Consider the following 14,893-nt stretch of genomic DNA (forward strand, 5'->3'; position numbering starts at 1 on the left):
TAGAAATGGGTAGATTCAGATTGGATGTTAGGAAGAAATTTTTCACCATGAGAGTGGTGAGACACTGGAACAGGTTGCCCAGGGAGGTGGTAGAAGCCCCATCCCTGGAAGTTTTTAAGGACAGACTGGATGGGGCTCTGAGCAGTGCAAGGTGTCTTTGCCCATGGCAGGGAGTTGGAACTGGATGATCTTTGATGTCCCTTCCAAGCCTGACAGTTCTGTGATTCAGAGATTCCCCTCTCCCAAGCCTTTCCAAAAGACAAGCTGTTTGCCACGCTAAAATGCCTCATTTTGTTTCTCATGACACTCTTTCCAGGGAAGAAATACTTCCTTACTCTCCTGTGGATTATGATTTTCCTAAAACCTTAAACCAACTTGGTTTTGAAGATGTGTGAAACTTCACTTTTCATTTTGACTCCATTCGTTTATTGTTTTCCATCCAAAAGGAAGAGAAATCTGTTGAGAGCAGAAGGCTCACTGTTGTCAGAATGAGCAGGCTGTCAGTATGTTTAGGAGAATGTGAGAGTCCTTCAGGCAGCCCTTTCACCTGCCTGTGCCAGATTTGTAGTGGATAAACCAAAATATTTGGGCTGTCTAGATGCTTTCCTAGGATTTGCTCCTCTGGACTAGGTGCTCCTGTGTGCTGATACAGAGTGGGACCTGTTTGTACCCACAGATTGATGCAACAGTCCCAGTCCGCCTCACTGCCCCCTTACACCACACTGCATCCCTGCCCTGCAACATCCACCTGTCTTTTCTTTGGCAGAAACACACCTTCTGATGGAGAGAGACAGCCTCACCCACACCAAGAAATTCATGGAATACATTATGTTATGATAATGTAGGCAGTAGGAGTTAGCTCCAGAAACTGTTTGGGTGGTGTCCCTCACTGTGGTGGCCAGGCTGTAAATCTGAGTGAAGAAATGGGAGGTTGGATCCAGTGCAGCACTCTTAACTCATTTTCCTCCCATCAAGGGAGACTGCAGTACCAGTAGCATATAGGACTGACACAGTCACCTTCCTCAGGGACAGAGGAAAACCATAACTTTGCCTTCAGTCCCAAAGTTCAGCCCCTGGGCTGTCAGCCTTTGTGCCACCGGTGTCACATCTGCCTTGGTGCATTTCTGCTCTTCCGCTCCCTGACTCCTGCTTTCTGTTGCAGGTTTTGGGGTACAATTTGGATAACTGCACACAATTTTTATGACAATTTGCTTTGTTTTCTCTTCTCACTTAGGCTGCTGAACACAAACTCCAACTGCATTTGTTTTTTAAGGCAGCTGGCAAGCATAGTTGTGTTACCATTTGTGCATCAATAATTCCATTTCCATTTCACTTGCTACAAAGCAGCAAGTTTTCTTGCTTTGGTACAGAAAGCTGACTTGGAGATTGGCAATACCTCTCTCGTTTAGGAAGACCTTTGCTGATTGCCCCACGATGATCAGTTCCACACGACCTATAGCTCCAACTTGTCTTTCTGGTGGAGCTCACAATCATCTTGTGTCTGCTGAGCTAATGTATTGTCCTTTTGTATTTGTATGCTGCAGTTGATTGTTCAGTGGTTTCTCCTGCTGAATTGCAATGGAGGAGCTGTTTAATGTTGCAACGGCTGATTTTGTAACGTAAGACCACAAAACCTCTCAATTCCAAATTGTGTTTGCTAGTTAGAAGGCAGAATTTAAATGAGAGGTATATGGAAGATGCATTTTTTCCCATTGTTTTGCCAGTGCAGACAGAAAACAAGCCCTCACTCTTTCTAAAGGAGAATCAAAGCAACCATAGCAAGAATTTGTTTTGAAAGACAGAAGCGCCGATAAAAACGGAACCTGTTCCCTTCTGCATATTTGTGACCCTATTATTGTTTTGTAAAACCACTTTCTCGGTGCAGAGATAAGTGTTTCCAATAAGCATGTCTTTGCTGATAGCTGGAATGTTCACCCTGCTGAAAATGAGCAGTTTAAAATACATTTATTTTACCGCGGTATGTCTTCCGGTGCCGGCATCCATTTCACACCTATTAATGTACATTACTTTTGTATTTGAACAGGGTTGCCATTCTGAAATGACAAAAAAGGGAGGAGCAATGATTTGAACAAGTAAAGTTATCTCAACTTGTATGCTGTAAAGTTTGTGCAACAGCTTCACAGATTGTGAGTCTACATTCGTCTGATTCTTATTGTGATTCCAAAATTAGTAGAACTCCATAGTCCTGGATGGATTTTCCTCCTCCCCCACCCTGTAAATCTCACATGCAGTGTGCAGTCCAGCTAAGTGGATATTGTGTGTGATAAAGTCAGTCTTCTGACTGACTTCTGACTTCTGACTGGTCTGACTGACCAAAGCATCTTCTTTTTCACCGTGTTGGAATGAAACCAAACTGGAGAAGGGTAATTTGTTGCATAATACCTTTCTGTGACAGGACTTACTGCAAACTGTTGCAAAACTGTACTGGTTCACATAAAAGCTAGACTGACTTGTTCTGTTGCATGTGTCAGGACTGCTGACATAAACATGACCGCCATGTAAACCTCCTCAAATGACTGGCTAGCTCTAATGGATTTCTGTCTTAACTAATGGGCTTAGAAATGCCTTTCCTGAAAGGAGAGGTCCAAATCTTCCACCTCAACATGAGGAGGAACTTCTTTACCATGAGGGTCACAGAGCACTGGAACAGGCTCCCCAGAGGGGTTGTGGTGTCTCCTTCTCTGGAGACTTTCAAGACCCATCTGGATGCATTCCTGTGCGATCTGTGGTAAATTGTATGGTCCTGCTCTGGCAGGGGGGGTTGGACTTGATGATCTTCAGAGGTCCCTTCCAACCCCTAACATCCTGTGAGCCTGTGACTCTATGAGTATTTCCACATTACTCTTGATCTTCTTTTCACCAGGTTAGCCCCCATTTAAAACAGCTTTTGTGCTTTTACTGGATAATTGCTGTAGTGAGTGGAAATGAGTGAGTCAAAATGAGATGCTGGGTTTTGTAGTTTCTGTTTACAAACTGAATGATATGGGCGCCTGGATGGGCAACTGTTGCTTCAAATGCCAGGTTGGTAGCTACCGTAAGGCTCAGGGGAGGCCTCATTGCTGTCTACAACTACCTGAAGGTGGTTGTAGCCAGGAGGGAGTTGGTCTCTTCTCTCAAGCAACCAGCACCAGAACAAGAGGACACAGTCTCAAGCTGCACCAGGGGAAGTTTAGGCTTGAGGTGAGGAGAAAGTTCTTCACTGAGAGAGTTGTTTGCCATTGGAATGTGCTGCCCAGGGAGGTGGTGGAGTCACCATCCCCAGAGGTGTTTAAGAGGGGACTGGACGTGGCACTTGGTGCCATGGTCTAGTCATGAGGTCTGTGGTGACAGGTTGGACTCGATGATCTTTGAGGTCTCTTCCAACCTTGGTGATACTGATACCACAGAGGACAAGGACTATGAGATTCTTCTTTAAGCTTTTATGTTTCACAGCAGCTTTGGCTGTGCAGTGACCAATTTGCTTTGTCCATGTAGTTGAAGATCCAGAACACCAGGGAGTGTTTGCATAGTGACCTGAAAGGCTAACCTGGCATGGGGGTGGCGGGGCACAGGGGGTGGGGAGGAGGCTTGCCATGCTGCAGGGGAGCTGCTTCAGCTCTCCACTCTGAAAATGAATTATCCCATTACAGTACCAGAGACTAAACCAGCACTTCTGGCTAACACTGTGCATTTTTAAGACTGCATTATAGCTGATGAGGAGCACTAAGATGAAGTTTAAAATCAGAGGATTGCAGCTGGAGAGCAAAATAAACTTGTGTTTGAAGTATAGTTTATAACATAATGAACAGAAGAAAGAAATGGTCATTAAAGGTGGGAGCTTGTGAGGGGAAGATTTTTAAAGGTGTTTTTGTTGCTGTGTAACAGTGCCTATAAATGTTACCATCTCCATAATGATTTGCCCACCAAAGGCACTTTATGATTCCCCTCCTCAACTGGACAGTGGAGAGAAAATAGAATGAAAGGCTCGAAGGTCAAGGTAAGAACAGGGGGAGATCACTCACCAATTACTGTCATGGGCAAAAGAGACTCAACTTAGGGAAATAAGATTCATTTATTACTAATCTAATCAAAGTAGGATAATGAGAAATAAAATGCAAACCTTGAAACACCTCCTCTCCCTTCTTCCTGGGCTTAACTTTACTCCTGATTTTCTCTACCCCTGTCCCCTCAGCAGCACGGAGGGGTGGGGGAGTTGTGGTCAGTTCATCATGCATTGTCTCTGCAGCTCCTTCCTCCTCATTGGGAGGACTCCTCACACTCTTCTCACCCCTCCACTTCTTAAACATTTTGTCACAGAGGTGCTAGTACCATCACTGCTGGGCTTGGCCAGCGGGGTGGTTATGGGGTGGGGAGAGGTCCATCTTGGTTGCCATTGGCTCTGTTGAACACAGAGGAAGCTTCTAGCAGCTTCTCACAGAAACCACTTACCAAAACTTAGCCACACAAACCCAGTACAAAGTAGGTAAACCCAAATGATTTCCTCTGGTAGTGTATGAGTGTGTATGGCTGTGAAAAGGGGACCATGACTTTAATCACTGTTCTGCAAAATGGCTACTCGTGTTCTCTGATGGTACTCAGCACTGGTTAGGCCACACCTTGAGTCCTGTGTCCAGTTCTGGGCCCCTCAGTTTAGGAAAGATGTTGAGTTGCTGGAACGTGTCCAGAGAGGGGCAACAAAACTGGGGAGGGGTTTGGAGCACAAGCCCTATGAGGAGAAGCCTAGGGAGCTGGGCTTGCTTAGCCTGGAGGAGGCTCAGGGGAGACCTTGCTGTCTACAGCTACCTGAAGGGAGGTTGTAGCCCGGTGGAGGTTGTTCTCTTCTCCCAGGCAACTAGCACCAGAACAAGGGAACACAGGCTCAAGCTGCACCAGGGGAGGTTTAGGCTGGATGTTAGGAAGAAATTCTTCACAGAGTGATTTGCCATTGGAATGGGCTGCCCAGGGAGGTGGTGGAGTCACCATCACTGGAGGTGTTTAGGAAGAGACTGGATGGGGTGCTTGGTGCCGTGGTTTAGTTGATTAGATAGCATTGGATGATAGGTTGGACTCAATGATCTTGAAGGTCTTTTCCAACCTGGTCTGGTCTGGTCTGGCCTGGCCTATTCTATTCTATTCTATTCGATTCAATTCTACTCTACTCTACCCTACTCTACTCTACTCTACTCCACTCTACTCTACTCTACTTCTGTCATGAAACTTTCCTGAGTATTTTTAGCTTATTTTGGTAGTGTTTGCACCCTGAAATGGCAGTATTTAAAAACACTTGAGAAGCAAAACTCAACCCTGAGAAGGACTGAAAATGACTGTCAGATATTTTAAATGGCTACGAAGTAGAACTGTTAATACTTGTGTCCTCACTAATTATATTCTGCGTATCTACATGTCCCTGACAATGTCAGACTCCTGGTATCACCCTACCTAATGGCTGGGGGCTGTGAAGTGACAGAGCAAAGCAAAACCAGCTTATTCCTCTGCAGAGCTCTCTGTGCTATTGCTAGTGCATTTGATGGGATCCACAGAAGCTGTTACGTTTTAGTGCTGCAGAGTCAAAAGGTTTTACTGCAGTGCCCTGTAAGTCCCAGCTGGATGGATCAATGATACACAAACTTGAAACTTTGGTTCGGCTCTATCTAAGTCTCTTTGTTATCTTCTCCTTTTTTAATGGGAATGTTTGCATTTCTCAGCCCAGTGTGCAGTTTACCAGGTGTAGAGGATGGAAGTGCAACAGAGACTGAAGCATCACCCTGCAAGAAGCGGGTATCCCTCTGGGCAGGTTCCCTTAGCGCTGGTTTCTGTTAGAGATAAGTTGTTGGCCTCACCTTTTGCCACTGAGTAGATGATGTGATACTGCTGTGCCATGTCCAGGCTAGAGCAGCTCTTTACTGCCTGTCAGGAAGAACTGCCTGCAGCAGAGCAAAGAGGTCCTGAACTGAGCAAACCACTGGGTGATGCAGGATTTTCAACCTGAGAGAGTTGTTCTGTTGTGTCATTGATTTGACCCAATGACACAACATCAGGTCAAAACCTCAGGCAAGCCAATTTGGTCTCAATGATCTTTAGCACCCTTGAGGGTATTTGAAGAGGGGAAAAAGTATTGCCCAATCTAAGTGAGAAAATAGAAACTTCAGACTGCTAGTATCTCCTGGGCCTCAGTGATGATTTACTTTAGCATATAGTCACCTGTGAAGTATCAAAAGCAGCTGCAGGTGATTCTCTGATATGGAAGACCTTTGTGGCAGATACTTGTGTGAAATTTTCCCAATATGCCTGACAACTCCAGTGATCTATGGAAGCTTTTAATAAGGAAAAAAATTCAATTGTCCATGTTGTCACTGCCCCACACTTGAACATGTTGCTGTTTTGAGGAAAGAATGGCTGTATGCAGGAAGAACCATGCATTGGTGTAGCATTTGTGGTTCAGTAAGACCATTAATGGTGTCTTTAGTTGGAAGAATGGCAAATTTATGTGCAAAAGAAGAGCAACATATTTACTAAAACCTTGCAGGTTTGGTTCCTTTATTGCACCAAGAGGCAGGCTGGTTCTTCGCAGTGCTTTTCACTTCTGCACCACTTTGTGGGACGGCACTGTCCTATCACCCAGCTGTGCTCACTGAGATGGGGCCTCGTTGCACAGCATCATCGAGGCCAGGAGGAGCCCAATGAACACTAGAGGGACCCAGGTCCCTTTGAAGGCTATAGAAACTGCTAGTCCATTAGTTTTGTTTTGCTGGAAACTGTTGACAAGATCAGATGCACACATAGCTGGTTTTCAACTGCTGTCTCAGGCCCCGTGCATAATCCTTCCAGCAGTATTTATAAAGAGAACCAGTTTGTTCCTGGCTTCTCTTCAGTTTAAACCCATTCTGAGAAGGGCTGTGGTGTATTTGCCAGAGCCTCTCTCTGCGTGCGTGGAGATTTGCCTGCTTATGCTGGTGACAAAAATGTTGTCTTGCTGTCTCCTTTGTCCTTGTTATCCTGGCAGTATCATTGCAGGCAAGAGCAGGGGCTGGATTTATCTGTCTTGCTTTGCCAGTGGAGCCTTGTGTATGCGATGGATACGTGAGGTGGTTCCACAGCAAAGGCAGCAATTCACTGGTGTGCAGCGATGAAGAAACTCTGAGGAGGCTGCATGCTCAGCAGCCAGCCCAGATCCAATGTCAGATCCCAAATGGAGCCTGTGGATCTACCTGGCAGTTAGAAGACCTCTGATGGGGAAACCACTGAGAGGTATACACTGCCCATGCCTTCCTTCTCTTCTCCCTGTAGTTACTGAGTAGGGATAGTTTACTTGTTGCATCCTTACCTTCCAGAGAGGTATCTCAGTAAGGCAGATCTGTGATTCTGAAAGCTGAGGGTAAAAGGAACAGAGCTGCTGAATAATTAGAGCTTATACAAAATGTACATAGCAATGCACACTGACATGTTCCAGTGAATATCAACATTTATTGTCCCTTGAACTAAATATTGACACAGACAAAGCAGTATCAATATTTATCTCTCAGGTTAATACATTTTTATATTCACCTCAGCACATATCAATATGTGCTTATTATTATTATTATAATGTTTGTCCTTCAGCAGAAGAACCTTGCATGTGGTTCAGAGAGAAAAGGGAGGTTTGTCTTAACATTCTTTTCTCGTTTTGAACTTCATCAGCTGCTTTATCCTGCACATGGGGCACACTGTGGCCCTCATTCAAGCAAAACCCTTAAGAGATGTTTGTGACTCTGCACTGAATACAGGACTGAGCAATTGATTTTTGGGAAATGTGAAGTTAATTTGCATTAGGGAAGGGGCAGCAAAACCTCCTCTTCTGTTTGGTGTGCTTTTTGTAGCAGTTGTAGCCATGAAGGAGCTGCTTCACAGCTCACAGAAAGGCAGGTGCACTGCAGAGTGCAGGGCTCAAGTCGGTTCTGAGATCCAGCTGTGAATCACTGCCTACAGAATGATGCAGTGAATGCTGAGCAGGGGGACACCTACAGATCTGTTAGGAACCTTGTGGTGCATGTGTGGTACCCTGCATGTGTGTGCCAGCAGGAATGTTACTTATGAGCACTCTAATACCACAGAGAACGCAGAGGCCTCCTACTGGGGCCCACTGCATTTGTTCCAAAAAGCAACGGTGGGCAGTTAAGAGTGTGGCCACTTCACTGGCTCTGAAGGATTATCCTTCTGATCTGTCCTGTTGCCCTTTTAGCCTAATACTCGATCTCGGAAAACAAGACAAAGGCTTCCCAGCTAGCAGATGCAGGCATGAAGGCACTGAATGTCATGAGCCTTATTTGGTATCTACAAAGGCCTTTTAGCAGATGATTTACGCTGTAGGGACCCTTTCATGTGGAGATACCAGTGCTGGCAATTAGGCAGAACCATTATAAGGTCCACAGGAGTACTGAAGAAATGTTGCTGCGCCTCTCTGCATCTTTTAAACCTCCTGTGCTGAAACACAGAGGAGCTGAAGGGGTAGACAATAACCAGACTGGGAGCAGTTAGTTAGAGGTGTGTTCCAGTCTCCCACCCACTGTGCAGCCCTCTGTCCACCAAGAGGTAGTTGCTGTTGTTTAGCGACAGAGGGGCGTTTGAATCACGGGTTAATTGGTATAGGTCACTGGGCACCAGATAATCACCTGCAGCTGTTAAAAGCTGAAAGTTTGGATCTGAAACTCCACCTGGCTGCTGACCAGAGGAACTTCTCCAAACTCTTACCTGTCAGAAGCAGAAATGGTAGGAAAGCCTTGAAGCTGGAGAGAAGACGATTCCCCCTTCGAGGTGTTCCAGTCTTCCTCAGTTTAACACCGCTGAGGAAGTGCAGTCTGCATTGCTCCTGCTGCTGACAGCTCTGCTGAGCAGTGCCAACAGCCCTTCAGAAACATCCTGGCTGGTTCCTTCACTGCATCCGCAAGTCAGGCTCGCAGCAATGGAAAGAGCAGCTGTTGGTAAACTGACATTTAAATGACAATTGTCAGCAGACAATAAGCATATGGTAGCTGACTTCTCGCATGCAGGCAACTGCAGCAGCAGAGGCACGGAGCAGATGCAGCTGCTGGAAGACAGCACTGCATTGATCCGCAGTTGGGAAGGTCATCTCAGTGACTGAAGACTGCTTTTTGAGGCTTTTTTTCTTAGAAGCTAGAGACAATAAACTGATGTCTTATGTTCCTGGTTTCTAATGAAAACCAAGATTTTTTTGTTCCCCCCATTACAAAAATAAACATAAATATATGCTAAAACCCCAGCTCTAGAAATTAGTTAGTACTGGAGTCATTGTTTTCCCCTTCTTCTGGCTTATTAGTTACTGCTATTATGATCAGGGAGAAGTTGAGGAGTGAGAAGGTTGGTTTGCTTGTTTTCAAACTCATTGGTAGCACTTTCCTCAGGCTCAGTACTGCTTTGTGACAATAAGCTTAATAAGGAGGGGTGGTCTCAGTACTTTGTTCTTTTGGGAACCAATGCTTCCTGATGCATGGAAGTAAGACTTTGTGACTAAGGCCTAGGGCATTAATGTCACATTAGGCCTTTTGAGGCTAGCCAGGTTGGCCCAAGCATGCAAATGTAAAATGAATGCTTTATTAAAAATAAAAAGGGGGGGGTAGGGGTGGTCTCTGAACCAACTGCATCAGTGCCTGCACTTGACTCTTAACTCAGTAACCATATGTTTATATTCCACCGACAATTGCCATTTAAATGTCAGTTTACAAGCAGATGTTGAGAACCTGTCTTTGTGCCATTAATTAAATTGCAGAAATCAAAGTTTGAGGCTTAATGCTGCTTAGGCTGACTGTGAGGAGCAGCAGGGGCCAGCAGATCAGGGTGGGCAGGGTTAGGTGGCATGGGCAAAGGAACATGTACATGAGGTCACCACAGCAGCCTTGGTTAATGGGCTATGGCAGCCAAGTAAAGCACAGTGTTGGTATTTCCCCGTGACAGACAGCAGTTTGTAGACAGTTCCAAGTTGTGGGGAATGGCTGGCAGTGGCCAGGACAGAGAGGAAGTGTTGGACTATAAAAGGAGGCAGATTTAAGGGCTCAGGTGGCAAGAAGATGACAAGAATCTATTCAACAGAAGAACAAGGAAAATCTGGAAGGGTGGAGAAGGAAGCCCTCTCTACCAGACATTTTCATCAATTTAAAATCCTTCCCAATAAAGTTCATAATGAATTTAATTCAGTCCCCCATGGCCCAGAGGAATGTTCTAATAAAACAGCACTGCTGAGGGACAGACGGCTGCCAACTGCCCGTTATGTGCCAGCAATGCATATTTGGATTATTGGCACTGAAATGCTGAGGTTATTTTGCTACATAAATGATCCTTTGTCAGACTCCATGAATTAATACTGCAAGATCCACTTTTGGGAAGTCAGACTAGCGATTCCCAAATTCAAATCACTGATACATTTGTATGCTTTAAAGAGATTTGGGGCAGACTAAAATAGTAGTGGAATGTGGCAATTCCTGTTCTGGGTAAAATGTTTTGTGGCTGGGTTATGACTTAGGCTTGTAAAGTGGTTTTTAGCCAAGGATCTTTTAAGGGGTGGTGGTTTTTTTTGGTGTTTTTTCTGTTTTCCCTGTTACTTTGAAATACCTACATCAATATTGAATGAATTGTAAGCTCTAACAGTTACTTAAAGGTTGAGATGTATTCACTTACACATAGGCTGTTGGATAACACAAGGGCTCCTGGCTTCTGCTGGCATGGTCTAATGCACTTTTGATGATTAAACTGAGTTTCAAATGTGTGTTGGAAATTTCAAGCACCAGTGATGGAGGTCACTGGACCATAGCATCGCTTTGTTTATAAACATCATTATTCCATGGAAGATAAATCTCTGCTCTCATCTTGTGTGTCACTTCAGCACAGTAGTCAAGAAAATGGCAAAAAAAAAAATAACAGAGCTACTAATTTTTTCACTTTAATAAGAAACAGTGGAAGGGAAATCTGTATACAAGATAAAGGAGTTGAACTCCTAGCAGGCAGCAGGCTCTAAGGAAAAATGCATCAGTACTGGGTGAGATGCTATTTGGTTTACAGTCAAGCTGACACAAGATTGCTTAAGCACCTTCTGCACATTGAAACAAAACACAAACTTCTACAGCCTGTGTACGAGTTCCAATTGATAGCAGCAGCAATTAAGGCAAAACATTTAGTATGTTCAGATCTGAACATAAAGCTTTGTGCCTCCACCTCAAGTGTGACCGGCTGGGAGAAGTGCTGTGACTTTGTCAGCATGTCTGTTTATGTGGTGCATCACCCTTGAATCAACAAGCATTTTTTTCAAGTGTAAAAATGAACAATTCCTCATCCTGGAAAGCAACAAAGTTTTACAGACATCTCCTCCCAGCCATCCACACGACTAACCTCACCCCACTGCGCAAGGGCACAAGCAGATCATTTCTCACTTGCTGTACACACATGAAGTACTCGGTTCCCCAGAAACATCTAAAGAATATAAGGGGGAAGCAGAAGCATTTGGCAAGCTCAGTGGCAAGGAATTCAGCTATGAGCTAAAATCAGACATCTCAGAGCACTGCATGTGAGCTTTAGAACTAAATGCATGCATTGCCTCCTCAGCTTTTCAGAGCAGCATTCATCATTTAGCAAACTCTTAACCAGCATGATGAAGGATCGTATTTGTAATTAACAACCAAAAAATTGCACTATGGAGCTTATTTTCCCTTGGAAAGAATCATCTGGTAAAATCTGACAAGAATTCTGCAGACTTGGGTCTGTGAGCTTTAAACTGCACGGGAGGAAAAGCCAGGAGCAGCAGTAGCATCCTTCTGCTGCCTGTTTTATAAGGCCTGTCACAAGCCACTGCTCAGGGCTCCTTAGTTTCTGTTGGTCTGTACCAGGACCACTACCCCTGTATCTGTTATGCTGACAGCAGAGAAAAAAAGCACTGAAGGGTAGAAAATCTGCAGGACTAATACAAAATTCAGATCAGCTTTTGACAGAGACACAAGAAAAGTGAGGCAAGAAGGCAGTAGAAGAGTAAGGCAGCCAAGCAGAGGGGCAGGGGATTGCATAGGAATGGGAATGAGAAGAGCCTGTGCCTGAGTTGTGGGGGGGCTTAAGAATGGAAAACAACAAATGTCCTTGTATGTGCATTTACAGGGCTCTTAAACCAGTGCTCTAAGTTCAGGATCCTTCCCCAATCTACCAAACTGATGTTGACATGAAGTGATTACAGAAGCAAATTATCAAACACAACTTTTATTCAGTAGCTCATTCAGCGAGATCACAAATTCTTTAATTAGAGCTTTCATAGAAACCCCACCTATTTTAAAAACAACCAACCAACAGACACTTCATACCTTTTCTTTGTTGGGGATGGGGGGGGTGTGGTACAGAGAACTTGGGCATACTTGGTTCAAGCCCTGGCAGTTTCAAAGCTATGACAAATTGTTCTTTTCTTTTCTTTCCCCCCTTCCCTGTTATGTTCATGTCTTCCCACTACTGAAGTGGCATTTTCCTGGCTTGGAAACACACTATCACAGAGCCTCAGGGATCTGTGGTGCCATCTGATTTAGTCTAGACAGGTAAAACTTGCTCTGCCTCTGTGCTTCTGTTGAGAAACAAGGACCTTGGAAGAAGCTAATGAAACCAAAATCTACTGGAAGTGAAACCTGTGCATCACTGGGATGCTCTTCACTCTTCTGTGCTTCTGTAGCAGGGAAGCCAACCTGCAGCTTCTGCTCCATCTGTGTTCATATAAGGAGTCTTTCCTGCAAACATAGAAACAAAGTGGAAACAGTGAACTGGGGGTGTGTGTTTCAGCATGTGTTTAATGCTCAGGGTTGGGGGAGCACTAAGAATTTTCTTATGTACCTGGTATTTCATGCACGATGTCAGGACTTCCAGTGCCTTACATGCACCAGAGAGCCCTTCCCCTGCTCCAAGTCCCGTCCAGAGCACAGCCTGCTAGAGCTCACCCACACGTTTCTGCAGGGCTGCTCTTCTGAAGATGGTATCAGCACTGGAACCCTAGTGAGCACTGGTCCACAGAGCCAGAATGGTCAGACATCCATCACTTAAGTCACCCCGTTTTTAATGCCATTAGTGATGCAGCAACATGTATTTATATTTACATATAAATACAAAATGGTCAGATACCACATTTTAAAGCATAATTTATCATCTGAAACTGCTTACACTTTCATGATGAGGCTTGGGTTTTGCTCATTTACATTCATAATTTAATTCCACTGGAATCTGATTTTTAAGAAAACTCAACATATCTTAATTACCATAAAAAGTTCCATACGTATTTTACTTAAAAATATCTTCTGTTAAGAGGAAATTTACCAAAAATAACATGAAATATATTATTATGCACACATTTTCTTTTTTTGTAAAGTACAAACAAGAATCTGATCTCTTCTGGGTATTGCCTGATCTAATATGGCTATAGGTTCTATTTATTGTGTTTGTTTTTCCAAGTAAAGGGAAATACATAAATCACAGAATGGTAGGATTGGAAGGGACCTCTGGAGACAATCTAGTCCAACCCCCTTGCTAAAGTGGGGTCACCCAGAGCAGGTTGCCCAGGATCACTATCTCCAGGTGGGCTTGGAAGCTCTCCAGAGGAGACTCAACATCATCTCTGGGCAGCCTGTTCCAGTGCTCTGGCACATTCACAGTAAAGTTTTTCCTCATGTTCAGACGGAACCTTCTGGGTTTCATTCTCTGCTCATTGCCTCTTGTCTATCACTGGGCAGCACTGAAGAGTCTGACCCTATCCTCTTGCCCCCCACTCTTTAGATATTGATAAGATCCCCTTGGTCTTCTCTTCTCCAGGCTAAACAGCCCCAGGTTTACTCAGCCTTTCCTTGTAAGAGGTCCAGTCCCATCATTATCTTTGTAGCCCTGCATTGAGTGTAAGAACACTGACCAAACCAAAAACACATTCTAAGGATACAGAGAGCAGCGAAAGGACACTTTGAAAACTAATAAAAGACAACAGGTACAAAGAAACAACATCCGAGCACTCTGCAGTCTTTTGTCAGAGCATGTGCTGCAGTGACCTTGTAGCAGTTATTAAAAACAACAACCAAAAAACAGTACCCACAGAAAAATCTGTCAAGGAAAACACTGAAAAGCTGGTACTATTTCCTAACAAGTAAGTGCAGAATGGATACTAAATATTTTATGCTTCCCCCCCCATGTATGCACACCTTTCTTCCTCTTTCTGTTCACAGGACTGATTGTTGCAACTCTGGCAATATGCTGGATGCCAAACCAGGTTAGAAGGATCATGGCTGCTGCTAAACCGAAGCAGGACTGGACTGTCCCCTACTTCAGAGCGTACATCACTCTTTTTCCCATCGCTGACATCTTCTTCTACCTCAGCTCGGTGGTGAACCCCCTCCTGTACAACATCTCCTCTCAGCAGTTCCGCAGCGTGTTCCTGCAGGTGCTCCGCTGCCGCCTGACAATACAGCATGCCAACAAGGAGAAGTTTCTCAGAGCCAACCTGAGCTCCAGAGCAAGGTCTCTACGCTCACTGCTCTCCTCAGCCAGGCGCAAGTCTTCTACAAGGAGCAATACCAAAGTGTTCTTGAGTACTTTCCAGCATGAGAGCAAGTCTGACTGCAGCCCACAGAAACCAGGTCTTGAACCACCAGCACCCAGCTTGGAAATAGTGCCACTAGAGACTAGCTCAGAGCCCACTCCAGACACACAAAACGGCCTCTGTGAACTTCGAGTATGACTTCATAAGGCAGAGGTAACGATTAGCAACAGACTTGAAAACAGGGTAATGAAAATGACTGAGGAACTGACTACATCTTAAAAGGAATAAGACAGACGAATTTCTTTCCAGTTATACAGAGAGGAGTCCTGCATCCTGCTGTTGGGATTTTTTTAGTGCACACTA

General features: G+C 44.6%; 1 protein-coding gene across 1 annotated transcript in view; it reads left to right on the forward strand.

The window, feature by feature from the left end:
• The window catches only part of GPR39 (G protein-coupled receptor 39), a 95,295-nt gene extending 80,567 nt beyond the window's left edge, over positions 1-14,728 (forward strand). Inside the window, exon 2 of the mRNA XM_068139108.1 lies at positions 14,217-14,728. Within this exon, the coding sequence (XP_067995209.1) occupies positions 14,217-14,728 (512 nt within the window). The remainder of the gene's footprint in view (positions 1-14,216) is intronic.
• The last annotated feature ends 165 nt before the right edge of the window (positions 14,729-14,893 follow it).

Source organism: Melanerpes formicivorus, unplaced genomic scaffold (genome assembly GCF_026170545.1).
Source record: "Melanerpes formicivorus ecotype bairdi unplaced genomic scaffold, bMelFor1.0.p_v2 SCAF_5, whole genome shotgun sequence".
In the NCBI taxonomy this organism is placed as follows: Eukaryota; Metazoa; Chordata; class Aves; order Piciformes; family Picidae; genus Melanerpes; species Melanerpes formicivorus.